Below are 27,554 nucleotides of genomic sequence, written 5' to 3' on the forward strand. Positions count from 1 at the left end.
GGGATGGTGGGCTCTGCCCCCTGCAACTAAGATTGAACACGGCACCTTGAGCTGAGCTGCCTCCCGGATGGCTCAGTTGTTGGTTGGAGCGTGGGCTCTCAACCACAAGATTGCCAGTTCAATTCCTCGACTCCCGCAAGGGATGGTGGGCAGCGCCCCCTGCAACTAAGATTGAACATGGCACCTTGAGCTGAGCTGCCGCTGAGCTCCCGGATGGCTCAGTTGGTTGGAGGGCGTCCTCTCAACCACAAGGTTGCCGGTTCGACTCCCGCAAGGGATGGTGGGCTGTGCCCCCTGCAACTAGCAACGGCAACTGGACCTGGAGCTGAGCTGCGCCCTCCACAACTAAGACTGAAAGAACAACAACTTGAAGCTGAACAGAACCCTCCACAACTAAGATTGAAAGGACAACAATTTGACCATTGTTCCCCAATAAAGTCCTGTTCCCCTTCCCCAATAAAATCTTTAAAAAAAAAAAAAAAAAAGTTATATTCATTGAGTGCCTACACTATGCCAAGGGGTTTTCATACAGTACCTTTATTACTCACCACAACTCTAAAAGCTAAGCATGATGATCTCCAGTTTACAGATAAAGCTCAGGGTGATAAAGCCTCTTGCCCAAAGTCATATACCCCAAAAAGGTCAAAATCAAGATATGTACTCAGACTTCTCTGATTCTTTCCATTGAACCATTGCTATGTTCATTCAGTCAGAGTTAACTCATTGTGGGGGCAGAGCCCCAGAAAGTAGTTTCCAGGCTCTCGGCCTCACATAGACAGGTGCTGGCTCAGGTAGTAAATGGCCATCAACTGTGATTGCATGGCCATCAGCTGTGGCTAGTTGGCCGTCAGCTGTAACCAGTGAGCCATTGGTCACTAATATAACTGCTGTGGCTGTGCTAGAGGAGAGTGGAGGAGAGTGAAAGAGAGTCGTTGGTGGGTTGCAGACAAAACGGACAGCAGGTCGCACGTCCAGTGAACCCAGCCTCCCTTGAGACCGTAGTAGTATGACTCCCCTACCTATGGCTCCGTGGGTGTTCCTTTTTGGCCTCACCATATCCTGCGTTCTTGTATGGGGAGCGGGAGCAGAGACCCCGCAGGCCTCCCCGCATGACAAATGGCGCAGCAAGCAGGGTCTCCCGCATGACAAATGGCGCAGCGAGTAGGGTCTCCCGCATGACACTCATTGTAACTAAACTTTCTCTTTGAATTTCCACAACCTTGGATTAGTCTGGATGCTTGATGATAAACAGTGGAACACCCTCAAAAAGACTAGAATTAAGTTTGTCCCAGAAATAAAATCCACTCTCCATCAATAAAATTAACCATCTGTAGGAAGCTAAGAGCCCATGTGTAAAACTGTGTCCTAGAAGTTTGGGAACATTCAAAATTCTAACCAAGATGATCTGAGAGTATTTCCAAAGCTACAGGCCTAGAAACTGACTGCAGTTTAATAAATGGAAACCATATCAATTAAAATACATCCTGTTCAGGGAACATCTGTGTAAATAGAAAGGGTAAGATGGTCAACCATGGAATTTTGAGAAGGGAATATTCCTAGTCTCTTTTGGAAGTTTCCAGAACTGCCCAGCCCTGTGCTAGGCAGAGGAAGGAGATGGAAAAAAGAGAAGCCATGGTCTGTGCCCTTCAGGAGTTTACAATCTGGCTGGGGGTGGGGAGCGGGTGGGGAGGAGAAGACCTGCAGTGGGCAAGGTCCATTGGCCATTCGGACCCATTCCCACAGACTGGCACTACCATGGTCCAGTGTCCTGACAGTCTCAGAACGCTGATTTTGTGGCACATGAAGAGTGGATGCATCTCTCAGATTAGAGACATATCCTCAGACTCACATTAAGAAAGTTCAACAAATGCCTAAACCAGAAATCCATTTATTAATTTGCAAAAAGAAAGTATTATTTGTAAAGCCAATTTATTTTGCAAAGTAGACCAGAACACTCACATCAGATGATCAGCGCATTTTCTCTCTCTTTCTGAGCATATCACATGGGAAGCCAAGTATCAGAGGGTAGCCTGGTAGGCTTGGAATCAGAACAAGGGTTATGAGTCAATCTCAAGAGAACTCTCGTCAGTCAGCTTAGACATTCTACTCACTTCAGCTGTGTTTCTCAACCCTGACTGCACGTTAAAATCACCTGGGGAAGATTTCTTAAGTGCTCATGCCTTGTCCCACTCTGAGATTCTGATTCAGTTGGTCTGTGGTAAAGCCCAAATAGGGATCTTATTTTAAAAGGGGCTGAGGCAAGTCTAACATGGAACAAGGGCTCTTCTCTAGGTCTTGTCAAGGAAATCATGATGTTTACGTTGCTTAGGTGACTTCTTACCCCAGACTGGGAATATTAATGAAGGAATGAATGTACTCAGTGCATATGGGGATATGTCTCTGTATTGTGGAAAGTTGTGTTTAGTTTCTGTCCTCAGATTAGGAGGCTGGAGTACCTGGCCAACGGTGCCTACAATTCTGGATTGGATGCCAGGTGCCAAGCAAAGTGCCTCATGTGTGAGGCTTTGAAAACAGGAGCCAGGGACCATGGGAGGTAGGGTATAATTCTTAGCTAGCTAACACTCTTTTGCCCTTCAGGTCAGATGGCATCTTTCCCAGAATATCTTTCCTGATTTCTCCTGACAATAGTTAGTTCCTCTTCCCTGTAATCCCATAGGCCCCTCTGTTTTTTCTATTATGGCCATTATCACAATGTATTCAAATTACCCATTTACTCATCTGTCTCCCGCCATACCAGACTTGGAACTCTTGAAGGCCGATGTTGGTCCCCTTTGTATTCCCAAGACATGATATTAAAAGTTCAATAAATGTTTGTTGAGTGTAGTGGACACTTGTAATTCTGAGTGCCCATGTCTGAACCTACTCCTTATGTTAGGAGACTCCTTGAGTCTTGGTGGAAGGCAGAGCCTAATATAGAAGCAGAAAACACACAATCCTTTCCCTTGCAGCCTCCCAGCAGGGAAGCAAGGGCATGTGTCCTCCAATCAGATACATCTACCTCAAACTTTGAATTAGGAGCTTGTTAGGAAAATTTCCTATGACCAAGAGACCAAAGAAAGAGGCTGAAAATTCCAGCCTTACATCAAGAGGTTTATTAAGGGAACTTATATACAAGGTACATCTTGGGTGACAGCAAGACAACATGGATATCCTCCATGCTGCATGGTAGGTGCTAAATAATTATATAGCACAGGGAAGGCTGTACAGAGGTACTGGGGCATCACACACCCCAGGTAAGGGGAAAATGCCTTACATACTTGCCCAGGGCAGGCAAGGGCCTATTGCAGAAACCAGCACACCTGGGGCATAAGGGAGTGGTCCATCAGACATTCTTTAAGGGGATCTAGGAGAAGCAACCTGTTCTGCCCAGATCCAGATGGGTCCAGCTCAATGGTCTACAGCAGTCTCATCATGGAACAGTCCTCAACAGAGCTGGTGAGTCAGATGAGCAGGGGCCATAGAGAATCCATTCTAGTAGCAAGTAGAAGCAGTAGCAGGCATGCCACGTTTACAGGGGGCAGTGACAGCATGCAGAACCCAGAGAAGGTAGTGTCACAGGTCCTCACCAGACTGGTTGGAGGGTGTAATTTGAGTTGTGGGCTAGTTACTCATTGCCTCACCTCTCTCGTGCCTACCTATTTTCCAAGTCTTCCCTCTGCTTCTGTGAAATCCTCAGTACCCTTTTGATAATTCTTTTCTGCTGAAATCATTAAGAGTCAGTTTCTGTTGCTTACTACTTAAAACCCTGCTATGAACTAAATTGTGTCTCCCCCGCCAAGCCCTGCCCCCAAAATTCATATGTTGAAGCCTTAACCCCCAGTACCTAGAATATGACTGTATTTGGAGACAGCACCTTTAAAGAAGTAAGTTAAAATGAGGCTACTAAGAAGGGCTTCATCCAATCTGACTGGTGTCTGTACAAGAGGAAATTTCAACATACAGAGAGACACCAGCGGCACCTGTGCATAGAGGCATGACCATGTGAGGACACAGTGAGAAGGTGGCAAGCAGACAGTCTTCAGGAGAAACGAAACCTGCAGACACCTTGATCTTGGACGTCTAGGCTCCAGAACTGTGAGAAAATAAATTTCTGTTGGCTAAGCCATCTAGTCTGGTATTTTGTTATGGCGGCCCTAGCCCACTAATATAAACCCAGGCTGCATTTAGTGATTGATCAAATATTTCCTGGTCAGTAACAAAGTAGGCACTAGAACAAGATTGATATATGCAAATGGAGCAAGACAAGAAGGAAGAGTCAAAATGTGAAGCCAAGCAGGACCCTAGGATGAATAGACTAGGTGGTGCAAAGCAGCAGGTAAGAAGGGAAACTTAGGGGAATTCCCTGAAAGTGTTCATATGGGCCCCAAGGCTGAGGATCTCAGAAGGAACACCGCGTTTCTAGTGGGGAGAACCTGGACTTTGGTGGCAGAGATTTAGGTCCAAATCTCATCCCATTACTTGCTTGATATGTGATTCTGAGCAAATTCTTAACCTTTCTGAATCTCACTCATCTTTAGAATGAAAATAAAAAATAATACCTACCTCATGTAGTTGTTAAGATTAAATTAAGTAAGAATGCATACACAAAGCTACAGTTAAGATTAAATTAAGTAAGAATGCATACACAAAGCTGCTTAGCTTCAAATATATTTTAATCCTTTTCTTCTCCCTTCCCCCCCCCCCCCCTTAGGCTAGAGGAATAGAAGAAATAGAGATCTAGTGGGGAGAAGGCTGAAGATCTTCATGGGCCAAGGTACAAAGTTCAGAGTGTGAGAGCTTAGATGTGCTCTAGACAGGTGGTATGGGGGGCAAGAAGCTCCAATTTAGCAGGTGGCCATGGCAGCCAGAGTCTAGGCAGCAAGTGATACTGATATGAGTCTGATGGGAGAAACATTGTGGTTCTGGGTTATTCTCTTCATAGCTATATACCAGCCAGTGGCTAAAATAAGGAGCAGGATCCATCCCCACTCCCTACCTAGGTTAGGATTAGGAGGGCTTACACATGCTGACAACCATGGGACTGGTGTATTGAGAGAATTGCAGCTGAAGATCAGTTGTACAAACTGAACCAAAGTTCACATTGGGCCTATCCAAAGCCAGATCTAATTCTCATCCCACCTGCTACTACAAACGAGGCAGCCTGCCCGTGTTCATCAGTGTTAGCTCAGAAACTGGGCAGAACTGAGCCTTTGGTTCTAGAATATAACACTAATAATAGTTATAATTTATTAGTAATGACTAAGTGCTTGGATTTTCACATATCTTTTCTCTCTACCTCTAACAGCCCTTGGAGGTGGGAACCGTTATTTCAAAAAATAGTAATTTTTTTTTTCAGAAAAGGAAACTGAGTTTCAGGGATGATAGGCAATTTGTCCAAAACTGTACAGTTAATAAGTGGTAGAGCTAGGAGTTTGACAAATTTCAACATTTGGCTGCTGAAGAAAAGAAGAGGTTTTAATTGTTGGCAATGCAAAGAAATTTCTAAGAAGGAATTTTATAATATTACGACAGATCCCTCAAGCACAATATACTTCCTAGTATCTTGATATGGGGCCCAGCTTTAAAGCTTTGATATTTCTACCAGAAACCCATATAACAAGAGGGCAGCCCTGTGGAATATTTTCCACAGGAAACATCTGCCCAAATATTTCAAAGACTGCAAAGAGTCCCATGAGGGAGGGGGGGAAAGCTGAGGCCAATCAAAAGTATGGTGAGAAGTCCAGGTACCAGGTGGATTGAAGCAGAGAGAAAACGCAGGCTTCCTGCTTTCCGCTCCCTCTGGAAGCACGCTCTGGTAAAATAAACTCTTTCCAAGACTCAGGTTCCCAGGTTAGTGATCTGGTTTTCTTCTAATAGGAAGTGAGCTGTCTCTCAATCAGGGATTGGGGGAGGGGGGAAATTATTGCCAATTACACTAAATACGTAGGAGGGAAGGTTCAGACATTTCATTCTTTACAATTAAGAGACCTCCACTTGATTCTTAAGAGTCAAGCACAGCCCAGCCACAGGACAGACATTCTTTCTTTGAGTGTTTACAAGACAATCAATTAAAAAAGATTTTTTAAAATCCTTTTCTGTTTAAAGAAACTGACACAATAGAAAGGATTGAGTCCCTGCCAAGAAAAGGCTTTCTGAACCTTCTTTGGCTCAGATCAACAGCACTTGAAGGTCTTTCAATAAATCAAGTCACTGGCCCCAAATAGAAAACTGCTACCAGGAAAGAAGAATTTTTTTTAACGGGATGCCTTTGAGTTAAATTAGAGTCTGTAATCACCCTGAATGTATTATTCAGACTCATTGTTCTTTATATTTCTACTTTACATGTGATTAATGAGAACCACTCCCCATGTGCCCAGACATTGTGCTAGGCACGGAGAAGCCAAGGGTATTCATCCATCATGGTCGTTGTTCACCAAGGACTTCAGTCTAGGGAGGAGATGGACTGGTGCTCACAAATGGTACAAGGGAGTGAACAAAAGTATGGGGTAAGTGGGAAGGTCTAAGGGGGACTGAGCATACAGCACTGAGTTAGTGGATTCTCAATTGGAATTTGGGGTCCGAGTGGAAGGGACATCTCTTCAGTCTTTTCCCAATGATTAGGGGGAAAAAAATCCTTTCATCTGGGAATAGAAGGGTATTGTCTTTTCCTTGATTTTCTTTGCTTGTATAGTCTCTTCAGCCACTGCTATTCCACCTATCTTCCCATTCATTGAACCAGCATTTCTATGTGCCAAGTTCTATGTGCCTAGGCACTTTATACATGTTTTTTCATTCATGCCTCACAGAAATCCTGTGAGGATGGAACTACTGCTCCAGTTGACCATTGGGAAACTGAAGGCAAGGAAGGTTAAGGTCACATAGCTACGTAGTACATGGTTCAACTGACATTTGCCCTTCATCTGTCTGTCTCTGAAAGCCTATGCACTCTCCACTACAGTCAAAAGCCAATAGAGTTCTTAGAGATGAATCATATGGGATCCCTGCTCTTGAGCAACTCATAGTTCAGTGGAAAAGAAAAACATTTAAACAGTTTAATTCATTCAGTTTTTCAACAATTATTAAGGGCCACTATTTATTAACTGCTGTTTCAAAGCAAAATCAGACATAGTTCCCTGCCTTCAAGGAACTTATGATCTTTAGGAGAACAAATACACACAAAATATTATAATCCAGATAAATGACAACGTAATGTAATGAATCCCCTAAGAAAAGACATTGTAAGGCTTTAAGAACAGGAAAGGATGAAAGTCTCCCTGGGATAACTGGGAACAGCTCCACTAGGAGAGAGGATAGGTTTGAATGGAAACTTGAAGAATGTATAGGAATTTGCCACGAGAAGCTTCTTCCAGTTGTCCAAGTGAGCTATGCTGTCTTGCCTCTGAGCCTTTACACATATAATTCCTCTACCTAGACCAGTTCCCTATTCCACCTTCTTGACCTGGCTAACACCACACATGCTTCCTCCTAGAAGCCTTGCTCCACATGCCTTTCCTCCATCACACATCTAGACTAACACTTCTTGCAGTGGTTTCCCATAGAACTGTGTGCGTATACAAAGGTTGGAAGGAAATGGAGCTTTTGTGTATCGTGTAAGGAGCAGTTAGAAGTTCAGTGTGGTTGAAGCATAGGGTACGTGGCTCAACCACGAAATATTTGTGGAATGAATGAATGCTTGAAAGAACTGTAATTTCTCCTAGGAAAGTCGGCTTCAACCAGATTATTAAATCTCTCCTAAACCTACATATCCAGACATTTGAGCTACCTCCATCACATTCCTCTTGTCTCTAACCGGTCTACTCATTGTTCAAAATGTTCCTTTGACCTAAAATCCTTTCCTGGCAGCTCTATTTGTTCTTTTAGTCTGGGTCAAGTACACACCACTCTGTGTTGCCTTGCTGGGATCAGGGAGGTCAGGCAGCGAGGCTGCTCTCTGGATCAAAGCTCACCAACTAGAACCCCATATATCAAATTGGAGGGAACCTTCAGTCATCCCTTCTCCCATGGGAAATTGGTCTTCCAGCCTCTGGTTCCTGTTTGTTGCTGAAGCACCTACTCCATGGAAGGCTTTAATGGAGAGGGCAGCGATGTGACCCATGGACACGTAGACCTCTCCACCTGATGACCCATAGTTACCCCAAATTCAACTTGTCCAAAATCAAATACTGGAAAGGGCTTGGGTTTTGGAATCAGACAAACCTGGGTTTAGCTCTGCACTTTACTTGTTATGTGGACATTGGGCAAGTTCTTCCAAATCTCTAAACCTTTCTTTCTTCAACTGAGAGTCCAAAGGTTTTAGAATAGCGGAATGCTGTGGTCTGATGCCTGTTTTAGAAATATCCTTCCTGCAGCTGTGTGGGGGATGGGCTGGAAGGGAGAAACCAGAGGCAGTTCAGAGGCTGCTGAATAGAAGTGTTTCCAATTACCTCCTCCTCCTCAGCCTCTGCAGCACACTCTCCATTGCGACCCCATAGCCAACCTCATGCTGTTGCCTAGCAACTCACCTGCATCACCCAGGGATCTGAAGCTGGGGCCCCACCAAGGATGGGGAAATGACCAGTTTAATTACAAAATCTCAGAGGAATCATGCATCAGGTCATTCCTCAAATACTCACCAGGCTCCCACCAAGTGCCAGGCCCTGTGCTAAGTGCTGAGGACTGAGATGAATAAAATCCTGTTTCTTTCCTTGAGAAACTCATAATATAGCAAAGTGGACAGATTTCTTAAATCATTCAAGAAATATTTATTGAGTGCCCATCAGCAGTAGACTAGATAGATGAGTTTAGCATACACACACGGCATGAGAATGAACAACCCACAACTATACACAAAAATATGGAATATTGATGGGTGAATCATATGATGAGTGAAAAGAAGCCAGATAGAAAAGAGTACATTCTACATGATTCTATTTAGATAAAGCACAAAAATAGGCAAAAGTAATCTATGCTGTCAGAAGTCAGGATTGGGGGTTTGGGAGGTAGTGATTAGAAGGGGGCATGAAGAGGGTTTCTGAGTCCTGGAAATGTTCTGTTTATAGATCTGGGTACAGGTTACATGGTGTGTTTAGTTTGCAAAAATTTATCAAGGCTGTATGCTTACAATATATTTTGCTGTATATTATTCATCAATAAAGAGTTTAAAAATAAATTTTATTGAATACCTATCATATACAAGGTACTGTGTGTTAATCAAACAGAGAAACTGAAGAGAAATTTACAGTACAAGGGTCTGAGGAGTACAGAGATAGGACTCTCCATCAACTGCACTCCATCTGTGGCAAGGGGACTTAAGTGTGGCTTTCTGGAGGAAGGGATTTCAAATCAACTAGGAGTCTACCAGGCAGGAGGCCCGGCCTTTCACGCATCAGAAACTAGAAGGAAGATGCAGGAAATGAGTCTGAGGGATTACATGGGACCCAAATTGTCAAGGGCCTGGGAATAACAATAATAGCTAAATGTTTGTGGTATGACAGGCATTGTTTGAAATACTTCACATGTTTAAATTCATTTAATCTGCCAACCATACAGATGAAGAAACAGAGGCACAGTGGGATTAATTAACTTGCTTAAAATCCCACAGAAAGTGGCAGAGCTGGGCTACACACCGAGGCAGCCAACTCCAGTTTGTTTGAACACTGCTCCACGCTGCCTAGGTCATTTGGTCACAAAGTCACTGAAGGGTATTTAAACAAAGGAGAACCATGATCAGATTTTTGTGTGACAAAGATTATTCTGGTTGCTCTGTGGAAAATTGCATTGGATTGGATGGGGCAAGAGTGGAGGCAGGGAGAGCAAGAAGAAAGCTGCTCCAGGAGTCCAGGTAGGAGAAGCTGAGGCCTACATAAGGATAGAGGCCAAGGAGAGGAGGGGGGAGTTTTAGAAATCGATGACAGAATGTATCTGCTTTGCATTTTACACATACTGCTAGAAATAAAATCCATGAGAAAGCAGAGATTATAGTATTTTATTTTATTTTTTCATTTCATGTGCAGAGAGTTGAGGTAAACATATTACCCAGTTGTCTTCTTTGGCCTTGAAGGCCTCTTTCTTATTTTATTTACTTATTTATTCCCTTTTACCCTCTTTCCTCTCCCTACCCCTACATGCAACTCTTTAATGTGTAATTTATTGTGTAACCGTTTATATTTTTCTTGCAAAATGTGTTTTCATATTGTGTGCACATATTATACACTTACGTAAATGGTACTGAATTATGCATCTCATTCTGTATCTTACTTTTGCACACCACACTATATTTTTCAAGATCTATCCCTGCTGCTCTGTGTATCTTTAGTTTGTGGTCTCTAACTGCTCCCTAAGGTTATAGAATTGGATTGACAATACAATGTCATAGAAAGTGCTCTACCATGGAGTGCAGAGACTTCAGCTTTAACCTCTGCCCTTCTACTAACTTGTGGTGTGAACTTGGGCAAGTCCTTTCGCCTAGTTGAATCTTAGCTTCCCCATTTGTAAAATCAGAAGTGCCTTCTACCTCTAATCTTCTATGCAATCTCTTATTTTATACACAGGAAACTCCAGTCCAGAGATTGGGAGTGAGTTGATCAAGGTCATACAGCAGTTATCAATAGTTCAATTCAACTTAGCCAGGCATGGTGCTAAGTGCTCTGGATACTTAAATAAGTAAGCCCTGCTGAGTCCCTCCTCCCAGGGCCTTTAAACAGAGCTGTGTTAATTTTCCAGGAGCAGGTGCAGATATAGCCTGTGGGCACAGGTCAGATGCAGTAGAGATATTAATAGGACATAGCCTCAGATAGAATCTAAGACAGCACCTTCACCACCCCAAGCAGGCCCCACAGAATTCCTGGCCTCAAGATAAGGAAAGAGATTGGGTACAGAGCTTCCTATTTGTAAAAGGTTATTTACTGCCATAGCATTTACCAATAATAACTGTTCAGATACAGTAAAACAAAAAGCCCTTATCTATCTGTATGCTTAATATTATCCAGCAGTAATCACAGGATAAATAAAATTTTATATTTTTCTTTTAAAAAATGTTTTGTTTTTGAATGATAAAACAGCTACTGTTGATTATTTATTCTGTGCTAGACACTAGACACTGAGCACTTTATATGCGTTATTTCATTTAATCTTCATCATAATCCCATGAGGTAGGAGGTACTATTATAGTATCCCCACTTTAAAGATAATGAAATAGAAGCACAGTGAGTTCTATTGTCATTAGGTCAGTGGATTTCAAACATTTTGAATGCAACCCATAGTAGAAACATAGTTTACGTTGCAATCTGGATCATATACACCTGTTTCACAATACTACACTAACCCTTACTGTATGGGACTTTGATATTTTCTATTCAATTTTTTTTTCAAGCTGGTCTGGGTCATTAACTTGATGCTCACCAATGGGCTGCAACTCATAGTGTGAGAAACAATGATGTAGGTGACAAATGTACCACAATCCTAACAAAATTACACAAAAAGTGAAGTCATCATACTCCTCAATGTGAACTTTCATGTCCTGAGCACCTGCCCTATATCAGGTCCTTGCCACATGTTAAAGACACAGGTATGAATTAGACATGGTCCTGTCTTCAAAGCACTCACAGACTCCTCAAAGAAACACAGGTAGATAGGCAATGGCAACATAGCAGTGGTTTTCAATCCTGGATGCACCTTAGAATCACCTGGAGGAGTTTTTAAAAGCAGTAATGTTGGGGGGTCCTATTCCCAGACTTTTCAGATTCAGTTGGTCTGGGAAGAGGCCTGGACATCAGTACTTTTTAAAAGTTTCCCAGGTGATTTTAAGCTGTAGTCAGGATTGAGGATCACTGCAATAAAGCATAAATGCTAAATTAAGGGTGTTGACCCTGAGGAAGAAGATATCTACCAAGAAGGGCTCCTGGTGGCTAACTGGGCTCACATTTACAGAGGCTAGCAGCGTTGCTGAACAGGGCGTCTCATGCAAATCTCACTTCAGGGAGAAGCCTGCACTGAACTGCCTGACTGTGCTGTGTTCCCACAGGCCAAGCCAACCCTTATAAAGGAGTTCCTAGAATGGTATTCAACCAATAGGGCTGAGACTTTCTGCATCCAATCAGAGCCGTGCAGCTATATCCTCATTCGCATCTTCACTGATCAATCAGAATGGCTCCATTCTGGTCAGTGCTTTTTGAACCAATCAGACTGTGAGGATTTGGAGTCCTCATTTGCATGAGGACAGACCAATCAGGGATCAGGGTGGAGATCTCTCTCTACATAAGTTAGCTCTCCTGGGGCTCAGGGTGTGTACTTTCCCTTTCCACTGAAGGTTGAAGTTTTGCTGGACAAGAGTAGAGCTATCCAGCTGGGAAGGGCATCCTCGCAGTCATGCTGTTTCATAGTTGAGCTGTAACACTGTTGAGCTGTTCCACAGCCAGGCTGTATTCCAATTGAACTATTTGCACTACACAGTTTCCTCCTTCACCACTCCCCAAATTGGGGATTCCTATTGCCATTGAATTGGTGCCAGCGACCATCGGTTGACAAGAGAAAGCAGAGAACAGGGGCACCTAACTACCTAAACATTTTGAGAAAATCCTCAAGAGAAGTTGGTTTTTAGTTGGGTTTCTGTGCTAGTCACCTGTTTCGTCCTTTAGGTCCACTTTCCATCCACCCACTGTCTGCCCAGTACATTGAACCTGTACAGACGAAGTCAAAGGGCGGTTTTGCTCCCTGCCTTCCACTTAGGTATGGGCCAACTCCCTTGCAGATCAGTGAATGGTGAGAAGGAGGGCTGAGTGATTAATTCCCTGGCTACTTCCCTGCAAGTTTGCCTTGGGCTAACTGTGACCCTCCTTAGAAGGTAACTGCCACTTTCAAGATGACTTGATGAATTAAGACCCTTTTTCCCAGTTTCTATAATCTCTCCTCCCTCTCCCAACCCATTCAGGTCAAGGGTGTTAACAGCTCAGAACTATCCCTTGTTTTCCTGTATATCCCACCCATGGTTGAAATTAGTCCCTTTGTAAACAAATCTTTGTCTAATTATCGTAATCTGAGTGTGTCATCTGTTTCCTATTGAGACTCCTGACTCATAAAGCCTGGGAGCAGCATAGGAGCTATAAGGATAAGGAATAACAATATTAAAAAAAAAAAAAAAAAAAAACCCAGGCAGAGTGAGCAGCATGAGTAATAGCAAAGGCATGAAAATATTGTAGTTTTGTTTGTTTAATTCCTTTTATTGGTGAAGGACAAATTGCTAAATCTAATGTTCCGTTCTCGGGCCTAATCTTACTAGATTTATCAGCAGCATTTGACCAGTTAAATCGCTCTCCTTCTTGGGACAAATCTGTCACTTGGCCTCCATGACGCTATACTCTTTTGGTTCTTAATCTCCTGGCTACTCTTTTCAGTCTCCTCTCTGTTTTCCTCTTGTTTCCCTGATGTCATTTTCCTGATGCTGAATACTGGAGTCCAAAGGCTGTCCTTGGTTCTCCCATCTATCTACATCAACTCTCCATCATCATCCAGTATCATGGCTTTAAATACTCAGTATGCTGTCCACTCCCAAATGTACATCCCTCACCTAGCCCTTTCCTCCAAGTCCAGACTCATATATACAACATAACTAGAAATGGGAGTGGTGTCTAGAGCCAGCTCCTAGAGCCAACTGTTGCATTTTCAGGAATTTTTCCAACCTCTTGTAAAAAGTAGCCATTATTAAAAAGTAAATTATGTAAACTTAAAAGTAAATAAATTATATTAAAAACAAAGGTAATATTCAAAACTCATCACTTTCTAATTACTTTACTATATTTTATTGTTTTCTATGTTCTTGGGGTTGTTTACATCTATTCTAGCTGTACTGTGGAAGCATTATATAATGGTGTGCTACCCTTACATCTCCATGTTCAGTGATGTCATGTTGGTAGCTCCAAAACCAACCATGGTGAGAGTATTACACCACAGAATTTGGCAAATGCTACCAATCAGTTTGATTTATTGTCGAGGCAGGTTAGTCAGCAGGACTTCAGGCAGTCAGGAATTCCCTGGTAGAATGGACAAGGACAGTCATGTCTTCAAGGCCGTAGCCCTGGGAAACATCATTAGCACAGGACAGCCGGTTTGTTTAAAAAAGTCTTCTCAAAAGCCTCCTCAAGGCTGAGAATTTGATAAAACTGTACCAGTAGACGTCAACTTTTCTCCTTAAATACACAAGAAAAAGTATAAAAACAGAAGTCTTTTGCTTTAGCTAGTGGGCATCCCAGCTTCGGTAACCCCCTCCCGCTCGAGCGCTGTGACTCTTTGCTTTAATAAACTCTCCTCTTCTGCAATAAAACTATAAACTGCTTCAGTTTACCTCTCTGGGTCCGCATCCTCATTCTTCAAGTGCATGAGGCCGCGAACCCCGGGGAACCAGACACTAGAAATCCTACATCATTATTTTGTTGATTGCCTACAATTAAGAAGGTGATGGGGAAAAGTGTGAATAATGCACATTAAATTTAGAATGTATTGTCTGTAGCTAATACATTGTGAATAACATAAAAAAACTTGAGGATGCTAAGTGAAATAAGTGAGTCGGAGAAAGACAAATACCATATGATCTCACTTATATGTGGAATCTAAAGAACTGAATAAATGAGCAAAGTAAACAGAAATAGTCTCAGAGGTATAGAGGATGGTTGCTAGAAGGGAGGGGATGAGGAAGAAGGGGAAGGGATTAGACAGCATAAATTGGTAACTATAATATTGCCACAGAGATATGAAAGACAGTTTGGGAAATATAATTAATAATGTTGTAAAGATTTTGTAGGGTGTCAGATGGGCACGTCTTATTAGGGAGACTACTTCATGAATGGTGTAGATGTTTGACCACTGCACTGTATACCTGAAGCTGAAGTTGAATAATATTGTATGTCAATTATAATTTAATATATATAGTCACAGGATATGGAGTACAGCATAGGGAATAAAGTCAATGGAATTGCAATAGATATATATGATATCAGAGGGGCAATAGATTGGGGAAGGGGGGTTATCACTTTGTGAGGGGTGAAATGTCTAACTATTGCATTGTTTTGTACACCTGAAACTAAAAAGAAACTTGAGGAAATATTCTTCCAGTATTGGAAAAAACTACTATCCAATGACTCAAGAAGTCACTTGAGTCATCGACTAGTGAAGTTCCAACATATGTTTTTATTGTTTCACTTTCATCTTACTATTAATGTAAATGAAAATATCAACCAACCTTCATCATGGAAATGTACTTGTTCAGCAACTGCAACCATTCGTTGGCTACAGACACGAGTTTGGCAAAAATCAATTCAAGCATTCTGTGAGAATAAATTGGCCATGTGAAATTTACAATAAGGAATATTGTATATTTTATTATCATCTGTGAATTGTGTGCTATGCATCATTTATTATCAGTAAACTTTATAATAAACTTATATGAGTGCACACGTACACACACACATACACACACACACACACACACACACACACACATACATCCTTTTTCCCTGGAGAGCCAGTTGTTAAACATTTACCAGTATACCACTGCTAAAAGGCAACTCAAGCTTAACATGTCCAAAACTGAATTCTTGATTTTCCATCCCAAACCAGTTGTCCCTGTAGGCATCTTCATCTCAATTAATGGCAACATCAGTCTTCCAATTGCTCTGGCCAAAAATCTTAGTCATCTATGGTGCTCCTCTTTCTCTCAAACCCTACATCCAACCTATCAGAAAATCCTTTTGCCTCTACTTTCAAAATATATTCAGAATCTGACTACTTCTCACCACCTCGACTGCCATCACTTTGGTCTAAACCTACTTATTTCCTCACTTGAATTACTGTAATAGCCTCCTGACTGGTCTCCTTATTTCAATACTGCAGTTAATATATAAATTAGAAACGTCATTCCCCTGCTTAAAACTCTTCAATGGATTCCCATCTCACTCAGAGTCCAAGCAAATGTCTTTACAATGGCGTATAACACCTCCTGCAGTATCTGCCTGCACATCCGATTAGACTTCTGACTTCATCCCTTGCTACTCTTCCCCTCACTCCACTCCATCCACACTAGCCTCTTGGCTGTTCTCCGAACACATCCTGCATGCTTTTGCCTCAGGGCCTTTGTACATGCTGTTTCCTCTACTTGGAATGTTGTTCTTCCAGTTTTCCCCATTGTTTGCTCTCTTTCTTTCAGTCTTTGCTCAAATGCCACTTTCTCAGTGAGGCTTCCTGATCATTTGCATTAAAGTGCAATCCCTCCCCACCTCACAACCACATTCTCTATCCCTCCCCCCTGCTTATCACCATCTTATGTACTATATGGTTCATACTATAAATTTTAATTATTATCCTTCCCCCCACTACTAGGATATAGGTTCAAGAATTTTTTGTTTGTCTTTTTTGTCTGTCTTATTAACTACATAGTCCTCGACCTTAAAATAGTGTCTTATAGTATACATAGTATGTGCTCGACAATTTGTTGAATGAATAAAACATTAATGAGTATTCTAAATACCCATAAAAAGCTTTGAGCTTATCACAGAAAAGAGAAGTGCAGGAGATCCAGAAGTGAGTCCTCTACCCTTCCAGGTGCTCAGCTGAGATCTGTGTGTGCATTTGTCTGTGCCTGCAGGTCTCCCACTTGTGTAGATGGACCAAATGGGAATAGCTGTGCTCTTTCAGAAACACCAAAAATGCACAGTGGACTGAAAATAAAATGACAAAATACACACTGTTGGCTAAAATTAACAGCATCTCCTATCAGACTCTAGCATAGACAAGTAATAAAAGTTGCCAGATGGTTTAAGAAAAATGAATATTTACTGAGTCGCCAGTGGGTGCGAGGGGTACACAAAGACGATTCATATACCATCCTGCCTGCCTCCAGGGAGCTCACCGTATGGTGGCCATGGAAACAGACAACTACACAATATTCCCACCAGCCCACTAACAGGAAAATGTACATACAAGGTATAAAGGCAACAGAGAGGAGGGAGTGATTAAGTAGAGTAGCAGAGGGGGATGACATCTGAGCTGGGTTCTGAAGCATGAATAAGGGAAGAGCTGAAGGGCCCAGGAGAGAAATTTACAAGTGAGAAACATTTCACCACTTTTTTTCCCCCTGCTTAGTAGTAATGCCTACCTATCTGGATTTTAACAGGATAGCTCAGCCAAGCTTGCAAAACTCCAAGTTGTGTGGAGCAGAATTTGAAAACCCCTGGTTATTGGGACATTGTAAGGAAAGGCTGAGTGAAAGAGAGAGAGAAATGGCAGGAAGGGAGACCAATAGCTTCACAGGGACAAAGCAAAGAAGAGGTGACCATTTAATATTACAGGACCCATCAAAAGTTCAAGGATCCCACAGAGAGGGGGTAAGGAGTAGGAAGGGCAGGGGCACTTTATTTCTGCCTTGGCCATTGCCAAAGCATGCTTTCTCCTGTTTTCCACCTCTCCTGATAATACTGTCTGTTCCTGAGGAGAGATGCCCCCTTAGTAGTGCAGAAAGTTCCCATGTTCTGAATCTGGAGGCCGTATTTGAGTCTTATTAACTGTATGATCTTGTGCCCAGTTTCAAAACCTTTGCTTGCCATAGCCTAGAGAGTAAAATCCAAGCTTCTTGGCTTGGTACTCAAGACCCTTCTCCATCTGGTCCCTGGGGACCCCTCCAACCTCATCTACCCTGTACCTCTTCTCACCCCAAACATTCAAGCACTTTTCTTGGGCTCTGTGCCTTCACAGACACTGCTGACATATTTGCCATGCCCCCTTCCCAAAATGAAGAATTCCCATTCCTCTCTCAAGACATGACTCTGGTCTCACAGGATGTGGAGTACAGCCTAGGGAACATAGTCATTGGAATTGTAACAGCTATATACAATGTTAGACAGGTAGTAGATTGGGGTGGGGGGTTATCACTTTGTGAGGGCTGTAAATGTCTAATTATTACATTGTTTTGTACACCTGACACTGAAAAAAAAAAAAAAAAAAAAAGACGTGACTCTGGTGTTACCACCTCCAGGAGGCTTTTCCTGACTGGTAGGTTAGCAACTGCCTCTGGGCCTCAGAACCCCAGACTTTTCTCTACTCCAGCATCTGGAGCACATCTGCTCTTGTTCCTTCCTATCTACTTTCTACAGAACAGCCAGAGGGATCTTTCTACAACATAGGACTCACTGCTACTCTCCAGCTTTAAAAAAGAACGAAACTTCTTTTCTTATCTTAAAGACCATCTTTACTGTGGCCTATCAGATTGTGTGATCTCACCCCTGCCTGCTTCTACACCTTCTCCTCACACCCTTTGTTCTCTACTCCAGCTGAACTCAAGCCTTCTATGTTCCTTACTGCACCATGTTTCTCTCTCCCTCAGGACTTCTGTACTTACTTCCTCCTTCACCCTGGCTAATTTCTACTGCTCAGCTCAAACCTTCCCTATTCTAGAAAGCCCTTTTTGTACCCTGCCCCCCATCCCCAAGGCTAGTTTATCTGGTACTTACCACAATAGTAATTTTAGAGCTATTTATGAAATTTTTAATACCTGTCTCCCCTTGGGTTGGGACAACACTGTCTTGTTCCTCACTGCTTAAGAGGCACCTAGAGCATAACCTGGCATACATTGAATAGATGCTCAAGAAGCATTTGTTGAATGACTGTAGGTAGGAGTACTTAGCCCTTACCACATTTCACAGAATCCCTACTTTACCTGGCTTCTCACATAGCAACCTGTGAGCTCCTGGAGAACCAGTATTATATGTCAGCACCCAACATCATGTTTAGTAGGGCTCAGTAGAGGCTTTATGAGTGTAGGAAACATTATGATGTGCTGCCCAGATCCCACTGAAGACTTAGGACACCAGTGCTGTCAGTGGAAAGCTTTTAACTGTCAGCCTCTCCAGGAACAGGGCTATCTTGGCTCCTGTCACACCTCTTCCCAGATGGCTCCAATGACTGGTGAAGGCAGGTTTATAAAGCCCTGGCCAATTCAGCTTATTTGGGGACAACTCTGATGGGCCATTCTAGCTCCAGAGTCCCTATGAGGTTAGCCAACACTGTCCTTGGGCCCACCTGGAGCTCTGGACTTCTGCCCACTCCTGTTCCCTCCTCTCTCTTTCACAGGTGTTGATCCCCAGGGTGCTGCCTCATAAACATCGTGCACTGCAATCTCCATCTCCGAATCTGCATCCCAGGTACGCGATCTGCCACATGTCCTCCTCTTCTCTTCCCCTTCTTGATGCCATTCCTTTCAGGAAACCTTCATTCATTTAGCTAAAGTCTGTAGGCATCATTCCACTAACAAAGTGTTTCACATCCATTTTTTTTATTACTCCCATGCTATACTGCCTGCCTAGGTGTGGCAAGACGGGTGGCTAGCCCTACTGACCAGATGAAAAAAGTGAGGCCAGGAGAGGTGGTGTGACCCGCCTAAGGCTACTGCGCTAATTAGGAAACTGCGTCCTCGGATCCAGATTTTCACCTTCTTTCCCTACGAAGTCGCTGCATCCTGGGACGAAAGGGTGTCTCACTAAACTGAATTCCGGTGTTAGAGGTCAGAATCCTGGAACCTCGGCTACTGGGTCCGGGAAGGGACACAGAGTCCAACACTCCCGCAGTAAAGACGGGGAAACTGAGGTCCAGAGCCTGGCGCTCCACCTCCCAGGAGAAAGAGAATGGGGCGCGTCCAGCTTCGCGGGCCGGGTGGCGCCGGAGCCGCCTCCTCCCGCCCCCCACGCCGGGTCCCCTCCGCCTCGTCTTTGCCCTCGCAACGCGGCCACCTCGGGAGCAAGTCATGGTGGCTGCACTGGTGGCGGCGTGGCTGTTCCTGTCGGCCACGGCCTGCGCACAGCGAGAGCAAGACTTCTACGACTTCAAGGCGGTCAACATCCGGGGCAAGTTGGTGTCGCTGGAGAAGTACCGGGGTTCGGTGAGTGTCCACCCACCGGGCCTTGGCGCCACTCCTGCAGGGCCTGATGGGGGCGCCCCGTGGCCCTGGACCCTGCTGGGTGTGGCTCCGAGGGGGCTCCTGCCGCCCGGCGATACTGCCCTGTCTCCCCGCCCCCACCCGGGCATTCTCCGGGGTCTCGCGGCACCGCTAGATCCTGCTCCGGGTCTGTCCTGCGACTACGTGGCACGGTTCTGGTGCGCGGCGAAACCCGAAACCCTCGCAGCCGGCGCCGATTTCCCACCCGACGATTTCGGGCAGCGGGTCCGGACCTCTCCCAGAGGCTGGACGCCGAGGGCCCAGCTTTTGTCAGGCACGGGTGGAAAAAGTAACCCTAGCATCCTGCGGCCTTTGTCTTTCCCATCCCCAGTTTCTGCATCTGGACGAGGGGGAGTTGCTGATACTGAATCCAGTGAGAACATTGTGGAAATGAATGTGCAGTGCAGAGGGAGTGCACGGGGACCTTACACAGACCACCCTCTAGGGAGGACCCTAAGGTCCAGAGAGGGAAGGTGTTTTATACAGGGTCACACAGAGAGCACAGAACCTGGAGAACCACCCACCCATCGCAGACTCCTGTGATGGCAGCTCAGGCTGAGATATGAGCCATCCAAGCTAACTGCTACCTCTTTACCAAGAGGGCATCTCAGCTCAGAGAGTTCTTCAGAGAGGAAGTGTGCAGGATGAGTCTTTGAAACAAGAGTGAGTTTTAGCAAGACAAAGAAGAACATTCCAGGCAGAGAACTGTCCGTGCCAAGGCTCAGCAAGAAGCAAACAGCAAGAAGCATGGTGGAGGGGTGGGCATGGGGGTGAGCACTTCAAGCAGTGTGCTTGGAAGAGTATAGCGCATGAAGCTGAGCGTGGTGGAAGACGAGGCTCAAGAGGGAAGGGAGGCACCAAGAGGAGCCTGGCACACCACATCCAGAGGCCTGGATGTTGCACTGTGGGTAATGAAGAGCCTTCCAAGTCCACTTCTCAAGTGAGGCCGTGGTAGGAAGGGTGAGGAGTTGGTCTTTAATGGGCAGGTAGGCCAGAGTCCAGTTTTGATGAACCACACAGAAATGGCTGTCAGCACTCTTCTCCCAGGTGCAAGGCCATCTTTAGTGAAGGAAGTACTCTAAGTCTTTCAATTCTCAATTATGCTGGGAGTCCTGGGAGCAGTAATCCTTGTCCTGATGGACCCTCAATTGTGAGTTTCACTTGTGAGTTTCAAATGGGATGACAGTTCGGAAACACTTGGTAGAGTGCTCTGTACCTGTGTTTGGTGGGCCCCAGCAGAAGCGGCATCAAGAACACAGAGCAAAGAGCCAATAAAAGTAGGGTCCATTCCCATTCAGGCTTCCCCTTCCCCCTAGTGCAGCTGGCCAGAGAGCCCCAGGTTTAGCACTTGACCAGCTCTGCTACTCATTAATTCATTATTTGTTATTGAGTACCTACTGTATACTAAGGACTAGGTCAGCCCTGGGGATACAGTGGTGAACAAAACAGACAAGTTTCCACTTTAACAGAGCTTACATGAGGTGGAGAGGAGAGGGACAATACACAAGGAACAGAAAAATGAACAAGGTAATTCCCAGTATTAATAAGTGCCATAACAAGGATAGAACAAAGTCCATTTGCTTTCAGAAATAATAAGACATCTAGGATATGCGGAACAGAAATCCTGGAGAAAAATGACCCAGAGAAGTAATTCCAGAAATCTGAATGATTAAAAACTCCAGGTCATTGGTAAATGCATGGGAGCAAGAGGCCAAGAAATCAATCAGAAAGAATTTTTTTTTTTTAAATTAAGAAAAGAATGTCACACAGCTACTAAGTGGTAGAATTAGAATTTGAACTCAGGCAGCCCAGCTCTAGAGCCCATGCCCTTAATCGCAGGTTTAGAGGGAAACCAGGAATAGTCAGTACAGAGAAGCTGCAAATGATGCTGTGAGTTAACCCAACGTAGGTCTGCGACTTGAGCAATATGGTCATTCCATTCACCTACACATAGTTACTGGCTTATTATGTATATTTCATCATAATTTTTTTTAATTGAAAAAAATTTTACTGGCTCCCCCTACATGCTTGGAACTGGGTCCAGTCCTAGCAATATAGCCATAAGCAAGACTGTATAATTTATGCCCTCAGGCTGACTAGGAAGATAGTCAGTCATTTAGACCAGGGTTGAGTATGGATGAATGAGTGACCACTTGGGAATGTGCTTGCCTGCAATGTATAGGCCTGAGTGTAGTGTGTATGTGAATGCTCTGTTTGCTTGCTTGGTTCTATATACACATGAGTCTGTGCGTGTGTGTGTGTGTGTGTGTGTGTGTGTGTGTGTGTGTGTGTAAATTAACTATGTATGTCTGTTTTGGTCACCTTAAGGATAAGCTTTTTCGTTTCAGGCATAGAACTAGAAGTAGGATTTTCTTCCTTTCAATAGAGTGGGCAGACACACAAGATGCAAGTTAAAAACAAGCAATTTTTAACGCTCTTATTGGCCAGGGGTCCGGCAGAGAAGAAAGAGGAAGATCCCTGAGTAGGGAAGGGAGTTAAAGCATCCCAGTTTCTCACCACCACAGGCAGAACATGGTATATGCTGGTGCAAATGGGGGAGGTTGTTCTAACTGCCTGGGGCCCCAAGGAATGGGTCCTTCCTCAGCTGGTGGAGGCAGGGTGAGGGAGTTACAGCTCAGTGGCTCTCATCATCCAGCCCAGTGGTTCTCAAATGGGGGTAATTTTGCTCCCTTGGGGATATTTAGCAATGTGTGGAGACATTTTTTATTGTCAAGACTAGGAATCTAGTGTGTAAAGGCCAGGGATGCTGCTGTAAACATCCTACAATGAACAGACTAGCCCCCTCACAACAAAGAATTATCCAGCCCAAAATATCAATAGTTCTGAGATTAAGAAACCCTATCTAGCCTGAGCAGTTTGTGTGTGTGCATGTCTAGTGCCCCAGGCTGCCCCTGGGAGGTGGCCCTTTTTATGGAACCAGCTGGTGTAATCCTGGCTCTTCTAAAAAAAAGTGACCAGAGAGATAGGGCAGGCTGCCCAGACACAGGGTGAGATTTAAAATCCTTTAATAATATATTAACTAGAAGCTAAAAACATAGCATTGGTGCCAAATTCTAATTACAGTATTATAATCAAGTTCCATCAGCCAGCTTCATTTTTATCACCTAACGGCAATAAATAAACTTATACATAAATTTATTATAAGGAGATAAATTTAAGGGTGAGTCTAGTGATTGAAAAAAGTAGTATTTGTTTGCTGGAGGGAAAGGGACAAAAAAGGGATTGCCCTGGGGTCCTTCAGGTCCTTTTATCAAGAAAACCCGGGTGGTGAACACACAATGGGATTTATAGATGATGTAATACAGAATCGTACACCTGAAATCTATGTAATTTTAGTAACAATTATCACCCCAATAAATTTAAAAAAATAAAAATAAAAAAAAGAACAACAAAAGAAAGAAAACCCATATCCGTCTATGTACTCAAACAGGTGATCGTGTATGTGTGTACACTTACTTATTCTTCAGGAGGCACTTTTTGAGACTTTTCCATATGTGAGGTCCTGGGATGAAGTGGATATAGCTTCTGCCTTCAGTGGGTTCACATTCTAGAAGGGAGACTGACACGTATACAAGCAACTACAGTGTAGAGTGATAGGTGACTGAGCCAGAAACTGAATCCAGGTGGGCCTTTCCATTCCTGCACATCTCCTCCTGATGTGAGCTCCCTGGTGTGTGTCTCTCACCGTGAATGTGTTGTGTGTGTTTATGGGCATGTGTGATGTATGCTCATGCATCTTTGAATCATGGGGCACATGCTCACCTGTCTGTGACTATTGTGTGCTTATTCTCATGAATATTATGTGCATGCACACATATCTGTAAGCCCCTGCATGTTTGATTTCATTTGTTCCTGTGTGCAAGTGTTTGTGTATATGTGAGAGCATTGTACTCACATTTACATATGTGTATATTGTGTTCTTATATGCATGAGAGAGCATTAATTGTTGTGGGGGGGATCACATGTGGGCTTGTCAGGGAATGCACAAGTGCATGCCTTTTCACTGGGTTGTGTATGTTTTGTTTTTGCCATTCAGGTGTCCCTGGTGGTTAATGTGGCCAGTGAGTGTGGCTTCACAGACCAGCACTACCGAGCCCTGCAGCAGCTACAGCGGGACTTGGGGCCCCACCACTTCAACGTGCTTGCTTTCCCCTGCAATCAGTTTGGCCAACAGGAGCCCGACAGCAACAAGGAGATTGAGAGCTTTGCCCGCCGTACCTATAGTGTCTCTTTCCCCATGTTTAGCAAGGTTGCAGTCACCGGTACTGGTGCCCACCCTGCCTTCAAGTACCTGACCCGTGAGTTCTGATCCTTTCCCTCCCCTTCCCTCAGCTCGCTGAGGTCGTGGTTCCCTGGGCAGCACTGGCTGGCTGGGTGACCTGGGGCCCTTTCCAGACCCTGGCAGGCGGGTTGATGGTCTGTTCCAGCAGTAATCTTTGACAATGAGTTGAGGGGTATTCCTGCCTCAGAATAAGTCCACCTGTTGCCTTTCATTTCTCCCTCAGCGTCACTCTTGCAGACATCACTGGAATCCTGATTTCATATGCAGGGGCTCCTAGAAGGAGACTGGGCCCTCAGATTTTAGTCAGTGTGAATGAGTTGTGCTTAGGAATTTAGGATGGAGAGACCAAGGGGCAGACAGGGAATGCCACGTGTTTGGAGAAGGCTGAGAGGCATCTCCTGTCCTACCGTGTGTCCCCGAAAATAAGACCTAACCGGAAAAGAAGCCCTAGCATGATTTTTCAGGAGGACATCCCCTGAACATAAGCCCTAATGCGTCTTTTGGAGCAAACCTTAATGTAAGACCCGGTCTTGTTTTCGGGGAAACACAGTAAGTCAGAGGCAGAGTCTGTAGGCCACAGGAGGGAAACCTGAGCTCAAATACCACATCTCAATATTTCAGAAAGAGATCCTTTCTCTAGCCCCAGAAGCCTCAGAACCACAAAATGGAGTCATGAACCACACTTGTCATTATGGTCCTCTTTCCTCCTTTTCTCTTTCGGGGGCTCTGTTTTTGCCTTCTCCCACTCCATGCTTCTGGTTGCCTTCATATCCCTCATTGCCCCCCACCAACCCATTCACCTGGAGGAGTAAGAAACAACAGTGTAGCAAACAAAAGTTACCTTACTGAAACAGATGGGAATTTTGCTCTGTAGGTCAATCCTAATATTTGTTTTTTTCTCCCTGTTTTTTTATTAGTTCCTTCCCAGTTCCCATAGTTATAGATCAAACCTGGCCTTGCTTTAGAAGCTCCTGGGGAGCTCTTAAAAATGCCTTTAACCTAAGACCTACTGAAGCAGGGCCCAAGAATCTGTTTATTTTAAGCATCCCTCACCACCACCACGTTTCAGATGCATCCAGTCCATAGACTAACATCTGGAAACCATTAAGGTTTCATTAGAGAATAAGGTGTAGACTATTCAGTAGTTTGAGGTCATTAATAAAGGAAACTCTCATACTGCTTTATCAAGCACTTAACAGAATCCTAGAGCAGTAGTTTTCAACCTTGGCGCCATACTGGAATCTAGAGATCTTTTCAAAAATACAGGTGCCTGAGTCTTACCCACAGAGATTCTGATATAAGTGGTGTGGACTGGACATGAGGATTTGAAAAACTCTCCAGTTAATTCTAACTAATAGAACCACTTCTTCAAGGGATGAATGGACACTGATAGTGGAATTCTAGGAGAGGGTAAACAGGGAAGCACACTTTGCTCTCCTTCCTTTTTCTCTAGAAACTTCTGGGAAGGAACCCACCTGGAACTTCTGGAAGTACCTAGTGGCCCCAGATGGAAAGGTGGCAGGAGCTTGGGACCCAACCGTGTCGGTGGAGGAGATCAGGCCCCATATCACAGCACTTGTGAGGAAGCTCATCCTGAAGAAGCGAGAAGACTTATAACCACTTTCCCTCCTCTCCCATGGTCCCCTTCCCCCCATCTTCCATGGGTGACCAAAACAAACTCAATGGTGCTTCAAAGGGAGAAACAATTGATTCTCCTTCCTCCATTCTTATCCCACGTACCCCATCACTCCTGTGGGGGGAAAATTTTAGTATTTTGATGATTTGAATCTTAGAACAACCTATACTCCTGGCCAATGAGAACACTTGACTAATGAATCACCAGCCAAGAAGAACCTCTAGCCCATGAAAACATGTGGCAAATAGAAGTATATCAAGCAATGATCATCTATTAGGAACTCTGTAAAACAGGGCTAATTCCTACCTCACAGGGCTGTTGTGAGGACTAGGATGAAGGATCTATGAATGTGCCCAGGGCAGTTCCAGCTCAATAAGAGGCATTCAATAAATGTTTTTTGCATATAAACCAAAAATGTACTTGTGATCAATAAAAACTTGCACCCAACGTGAATTTCTAGCCAATGAGAATCCAGGCAAAACATGTATTTGTTGTTGTTTTCCTCTAAATTATTTTTTAATTACAAAATAATGCAAATGCATTGTAAGATAATATAGGATGACATAATAAAATGAAAGTATCCCCCTCATTTTCTATACTCTCACTCCCTGGAGGAAAACATTGTTAGTAATTTGGTACAGACGTCCAAGCCTTTTAAAATCAACCCAATCATTACTGCCCAATAAGAATTCATTGACCAAAAGACTGTTAGTGGGACAATAAACTGGCACAAATTTTTGGAGCATGATTTGATAAAAGCTTTTAAAATAAAATGTTCATACACTTTGATCTATCATTTCTCTTTCTAGAAGACTCCTCAACTATGCAAATATATATGTGCAATAATATGTATGTACACTGTTCCTAAGAGTGAAAATTGTGCCTCTCAGTATGGTCTGGTAATAAATTATGGTACAAATCCAAATGATACACTAATATAGTTATTAAAATGAATGAATTAGATTTCTATATGCTACCATAGAAAGTTGTCCAAAAGTGAACCAAAGACAACTTGTAAAACAGAATGAACACATGCACACACAGAAACAAATCCAGTATAAAGTATAACATTTTTATTAAAAATTTACAATGTGAAGTGAGAGGGAGAGAGAGGGGACAGAATATAGACCAAACTGTTAATGGTGGCTGTCTGTGTGTGTGGGTGGTGTGTGTGGGGGCTGAGGGGGTAGCGTGAGGTAACAGGAATCATTCACATTCTTTGTTAAGTATTTCTGTAATTTTGAATTTTGTATGTAAAATATGTATTTCATTTTTATATAAATATAAAAAAGAGGCAGCTAAAAACTGAAGTAATGGGAAAAGTCACTGATTGATAATTCATTGGCCAATGAGAATTTCATGTCTACTTCTCCCAAGGTCAACCTTGTAGAAGAAGGAAACTCAGATTCAAGTTCTGGCTGTGTTCCTGACTCTCAGACTAAGCAAATTGTTCCCGTCTTTTGTCCTCAATTTTCCCACTTGACAACAAAAGGGTTGAACTGTGCTTACAGTTCTCACAGTCTCCCTTAATGGTCCTTCTCAAAAGCTGCCCAGAGTAAATGAAAGCTCTCTGTGAGCTGACCACAAGCCACTCTGTGCTGGCCTCCAGCCTGCCCTTACACATCCTGCTCCAAGCTCTA

General features: G+C 43.7%; 1 protein-coding gene across 1 annotated transcript; it reads left to right on the forward strand.

Annotated features, from left to right (window-relative positions):
- The first annotated feature begins 19,113 nt into the window (after window positions 1-19,113).
- GPX7 (glutathione peroxidase 7) lies at window positions 19,114-26,708 on the forward strand. Its single transcript, XM_074334723.1, has 4 exons — window positions 19,114-19,184; window positions 19,347-19,918; window positions 24,033-24,294; window positions 25,732-26,708. Exons 2-4 carry the CDS (start codon window positions 19,784-19,786, stop codon window positions 25,893-25,895), a joined length of 561 nt encoding a protein of 186 aa, XP_074190824.1. The 5' UTR covers window positions 19,114-19,184; window positions 19,347-19,783; the 3' UTR covers window positions 25,896-26,708.
- The last annotated feature ends 846 nt before the right edge of the window (window positions 26,709-27,554 follow it).

This window comes from Rhinolophus sinicus, linkage group LG06 (genome assembly GCF_036562045.2).
Source record: "Rhinolophus sinicus isolate RSC01 linkage group LG06, ASM3656204v1, whole genome shotgun sequence".
In the NCBI taxonomy this organism is placed as follows: Eukaryota; Metazoa; Chordata; class Mammalia; order Chiroptera; family Rhinolophidae; genus Rhinolophus; species Rhinolophus sinicus.

Excerpts from the sequence above, each read along its gene's own strand:
- GPX7 (XM_074334723.1), top strand. The coding sequence starts at position 19,784 with ATGGTGGCTGCACTGGTGGCGGCGTGGCTGTTCCTGTCGGCCACGGCC. Across the intron at positions 19,919-24,032 it reads TGGAGAAGTACCGGGGTTCG|GTGTCCCTGGTGGTTAATGT; the intron begins GTGAGTGTCCAC and ends TTTGCCATTCAG. Across the intron at positions 24,295-25,731 it reads TGCCTTCAAGTACCTGACCC|AAACTTCTGGGAAGGAACCC; the intron begins GTGAGTTCTGAT and ends CTTTTTCTCTAG.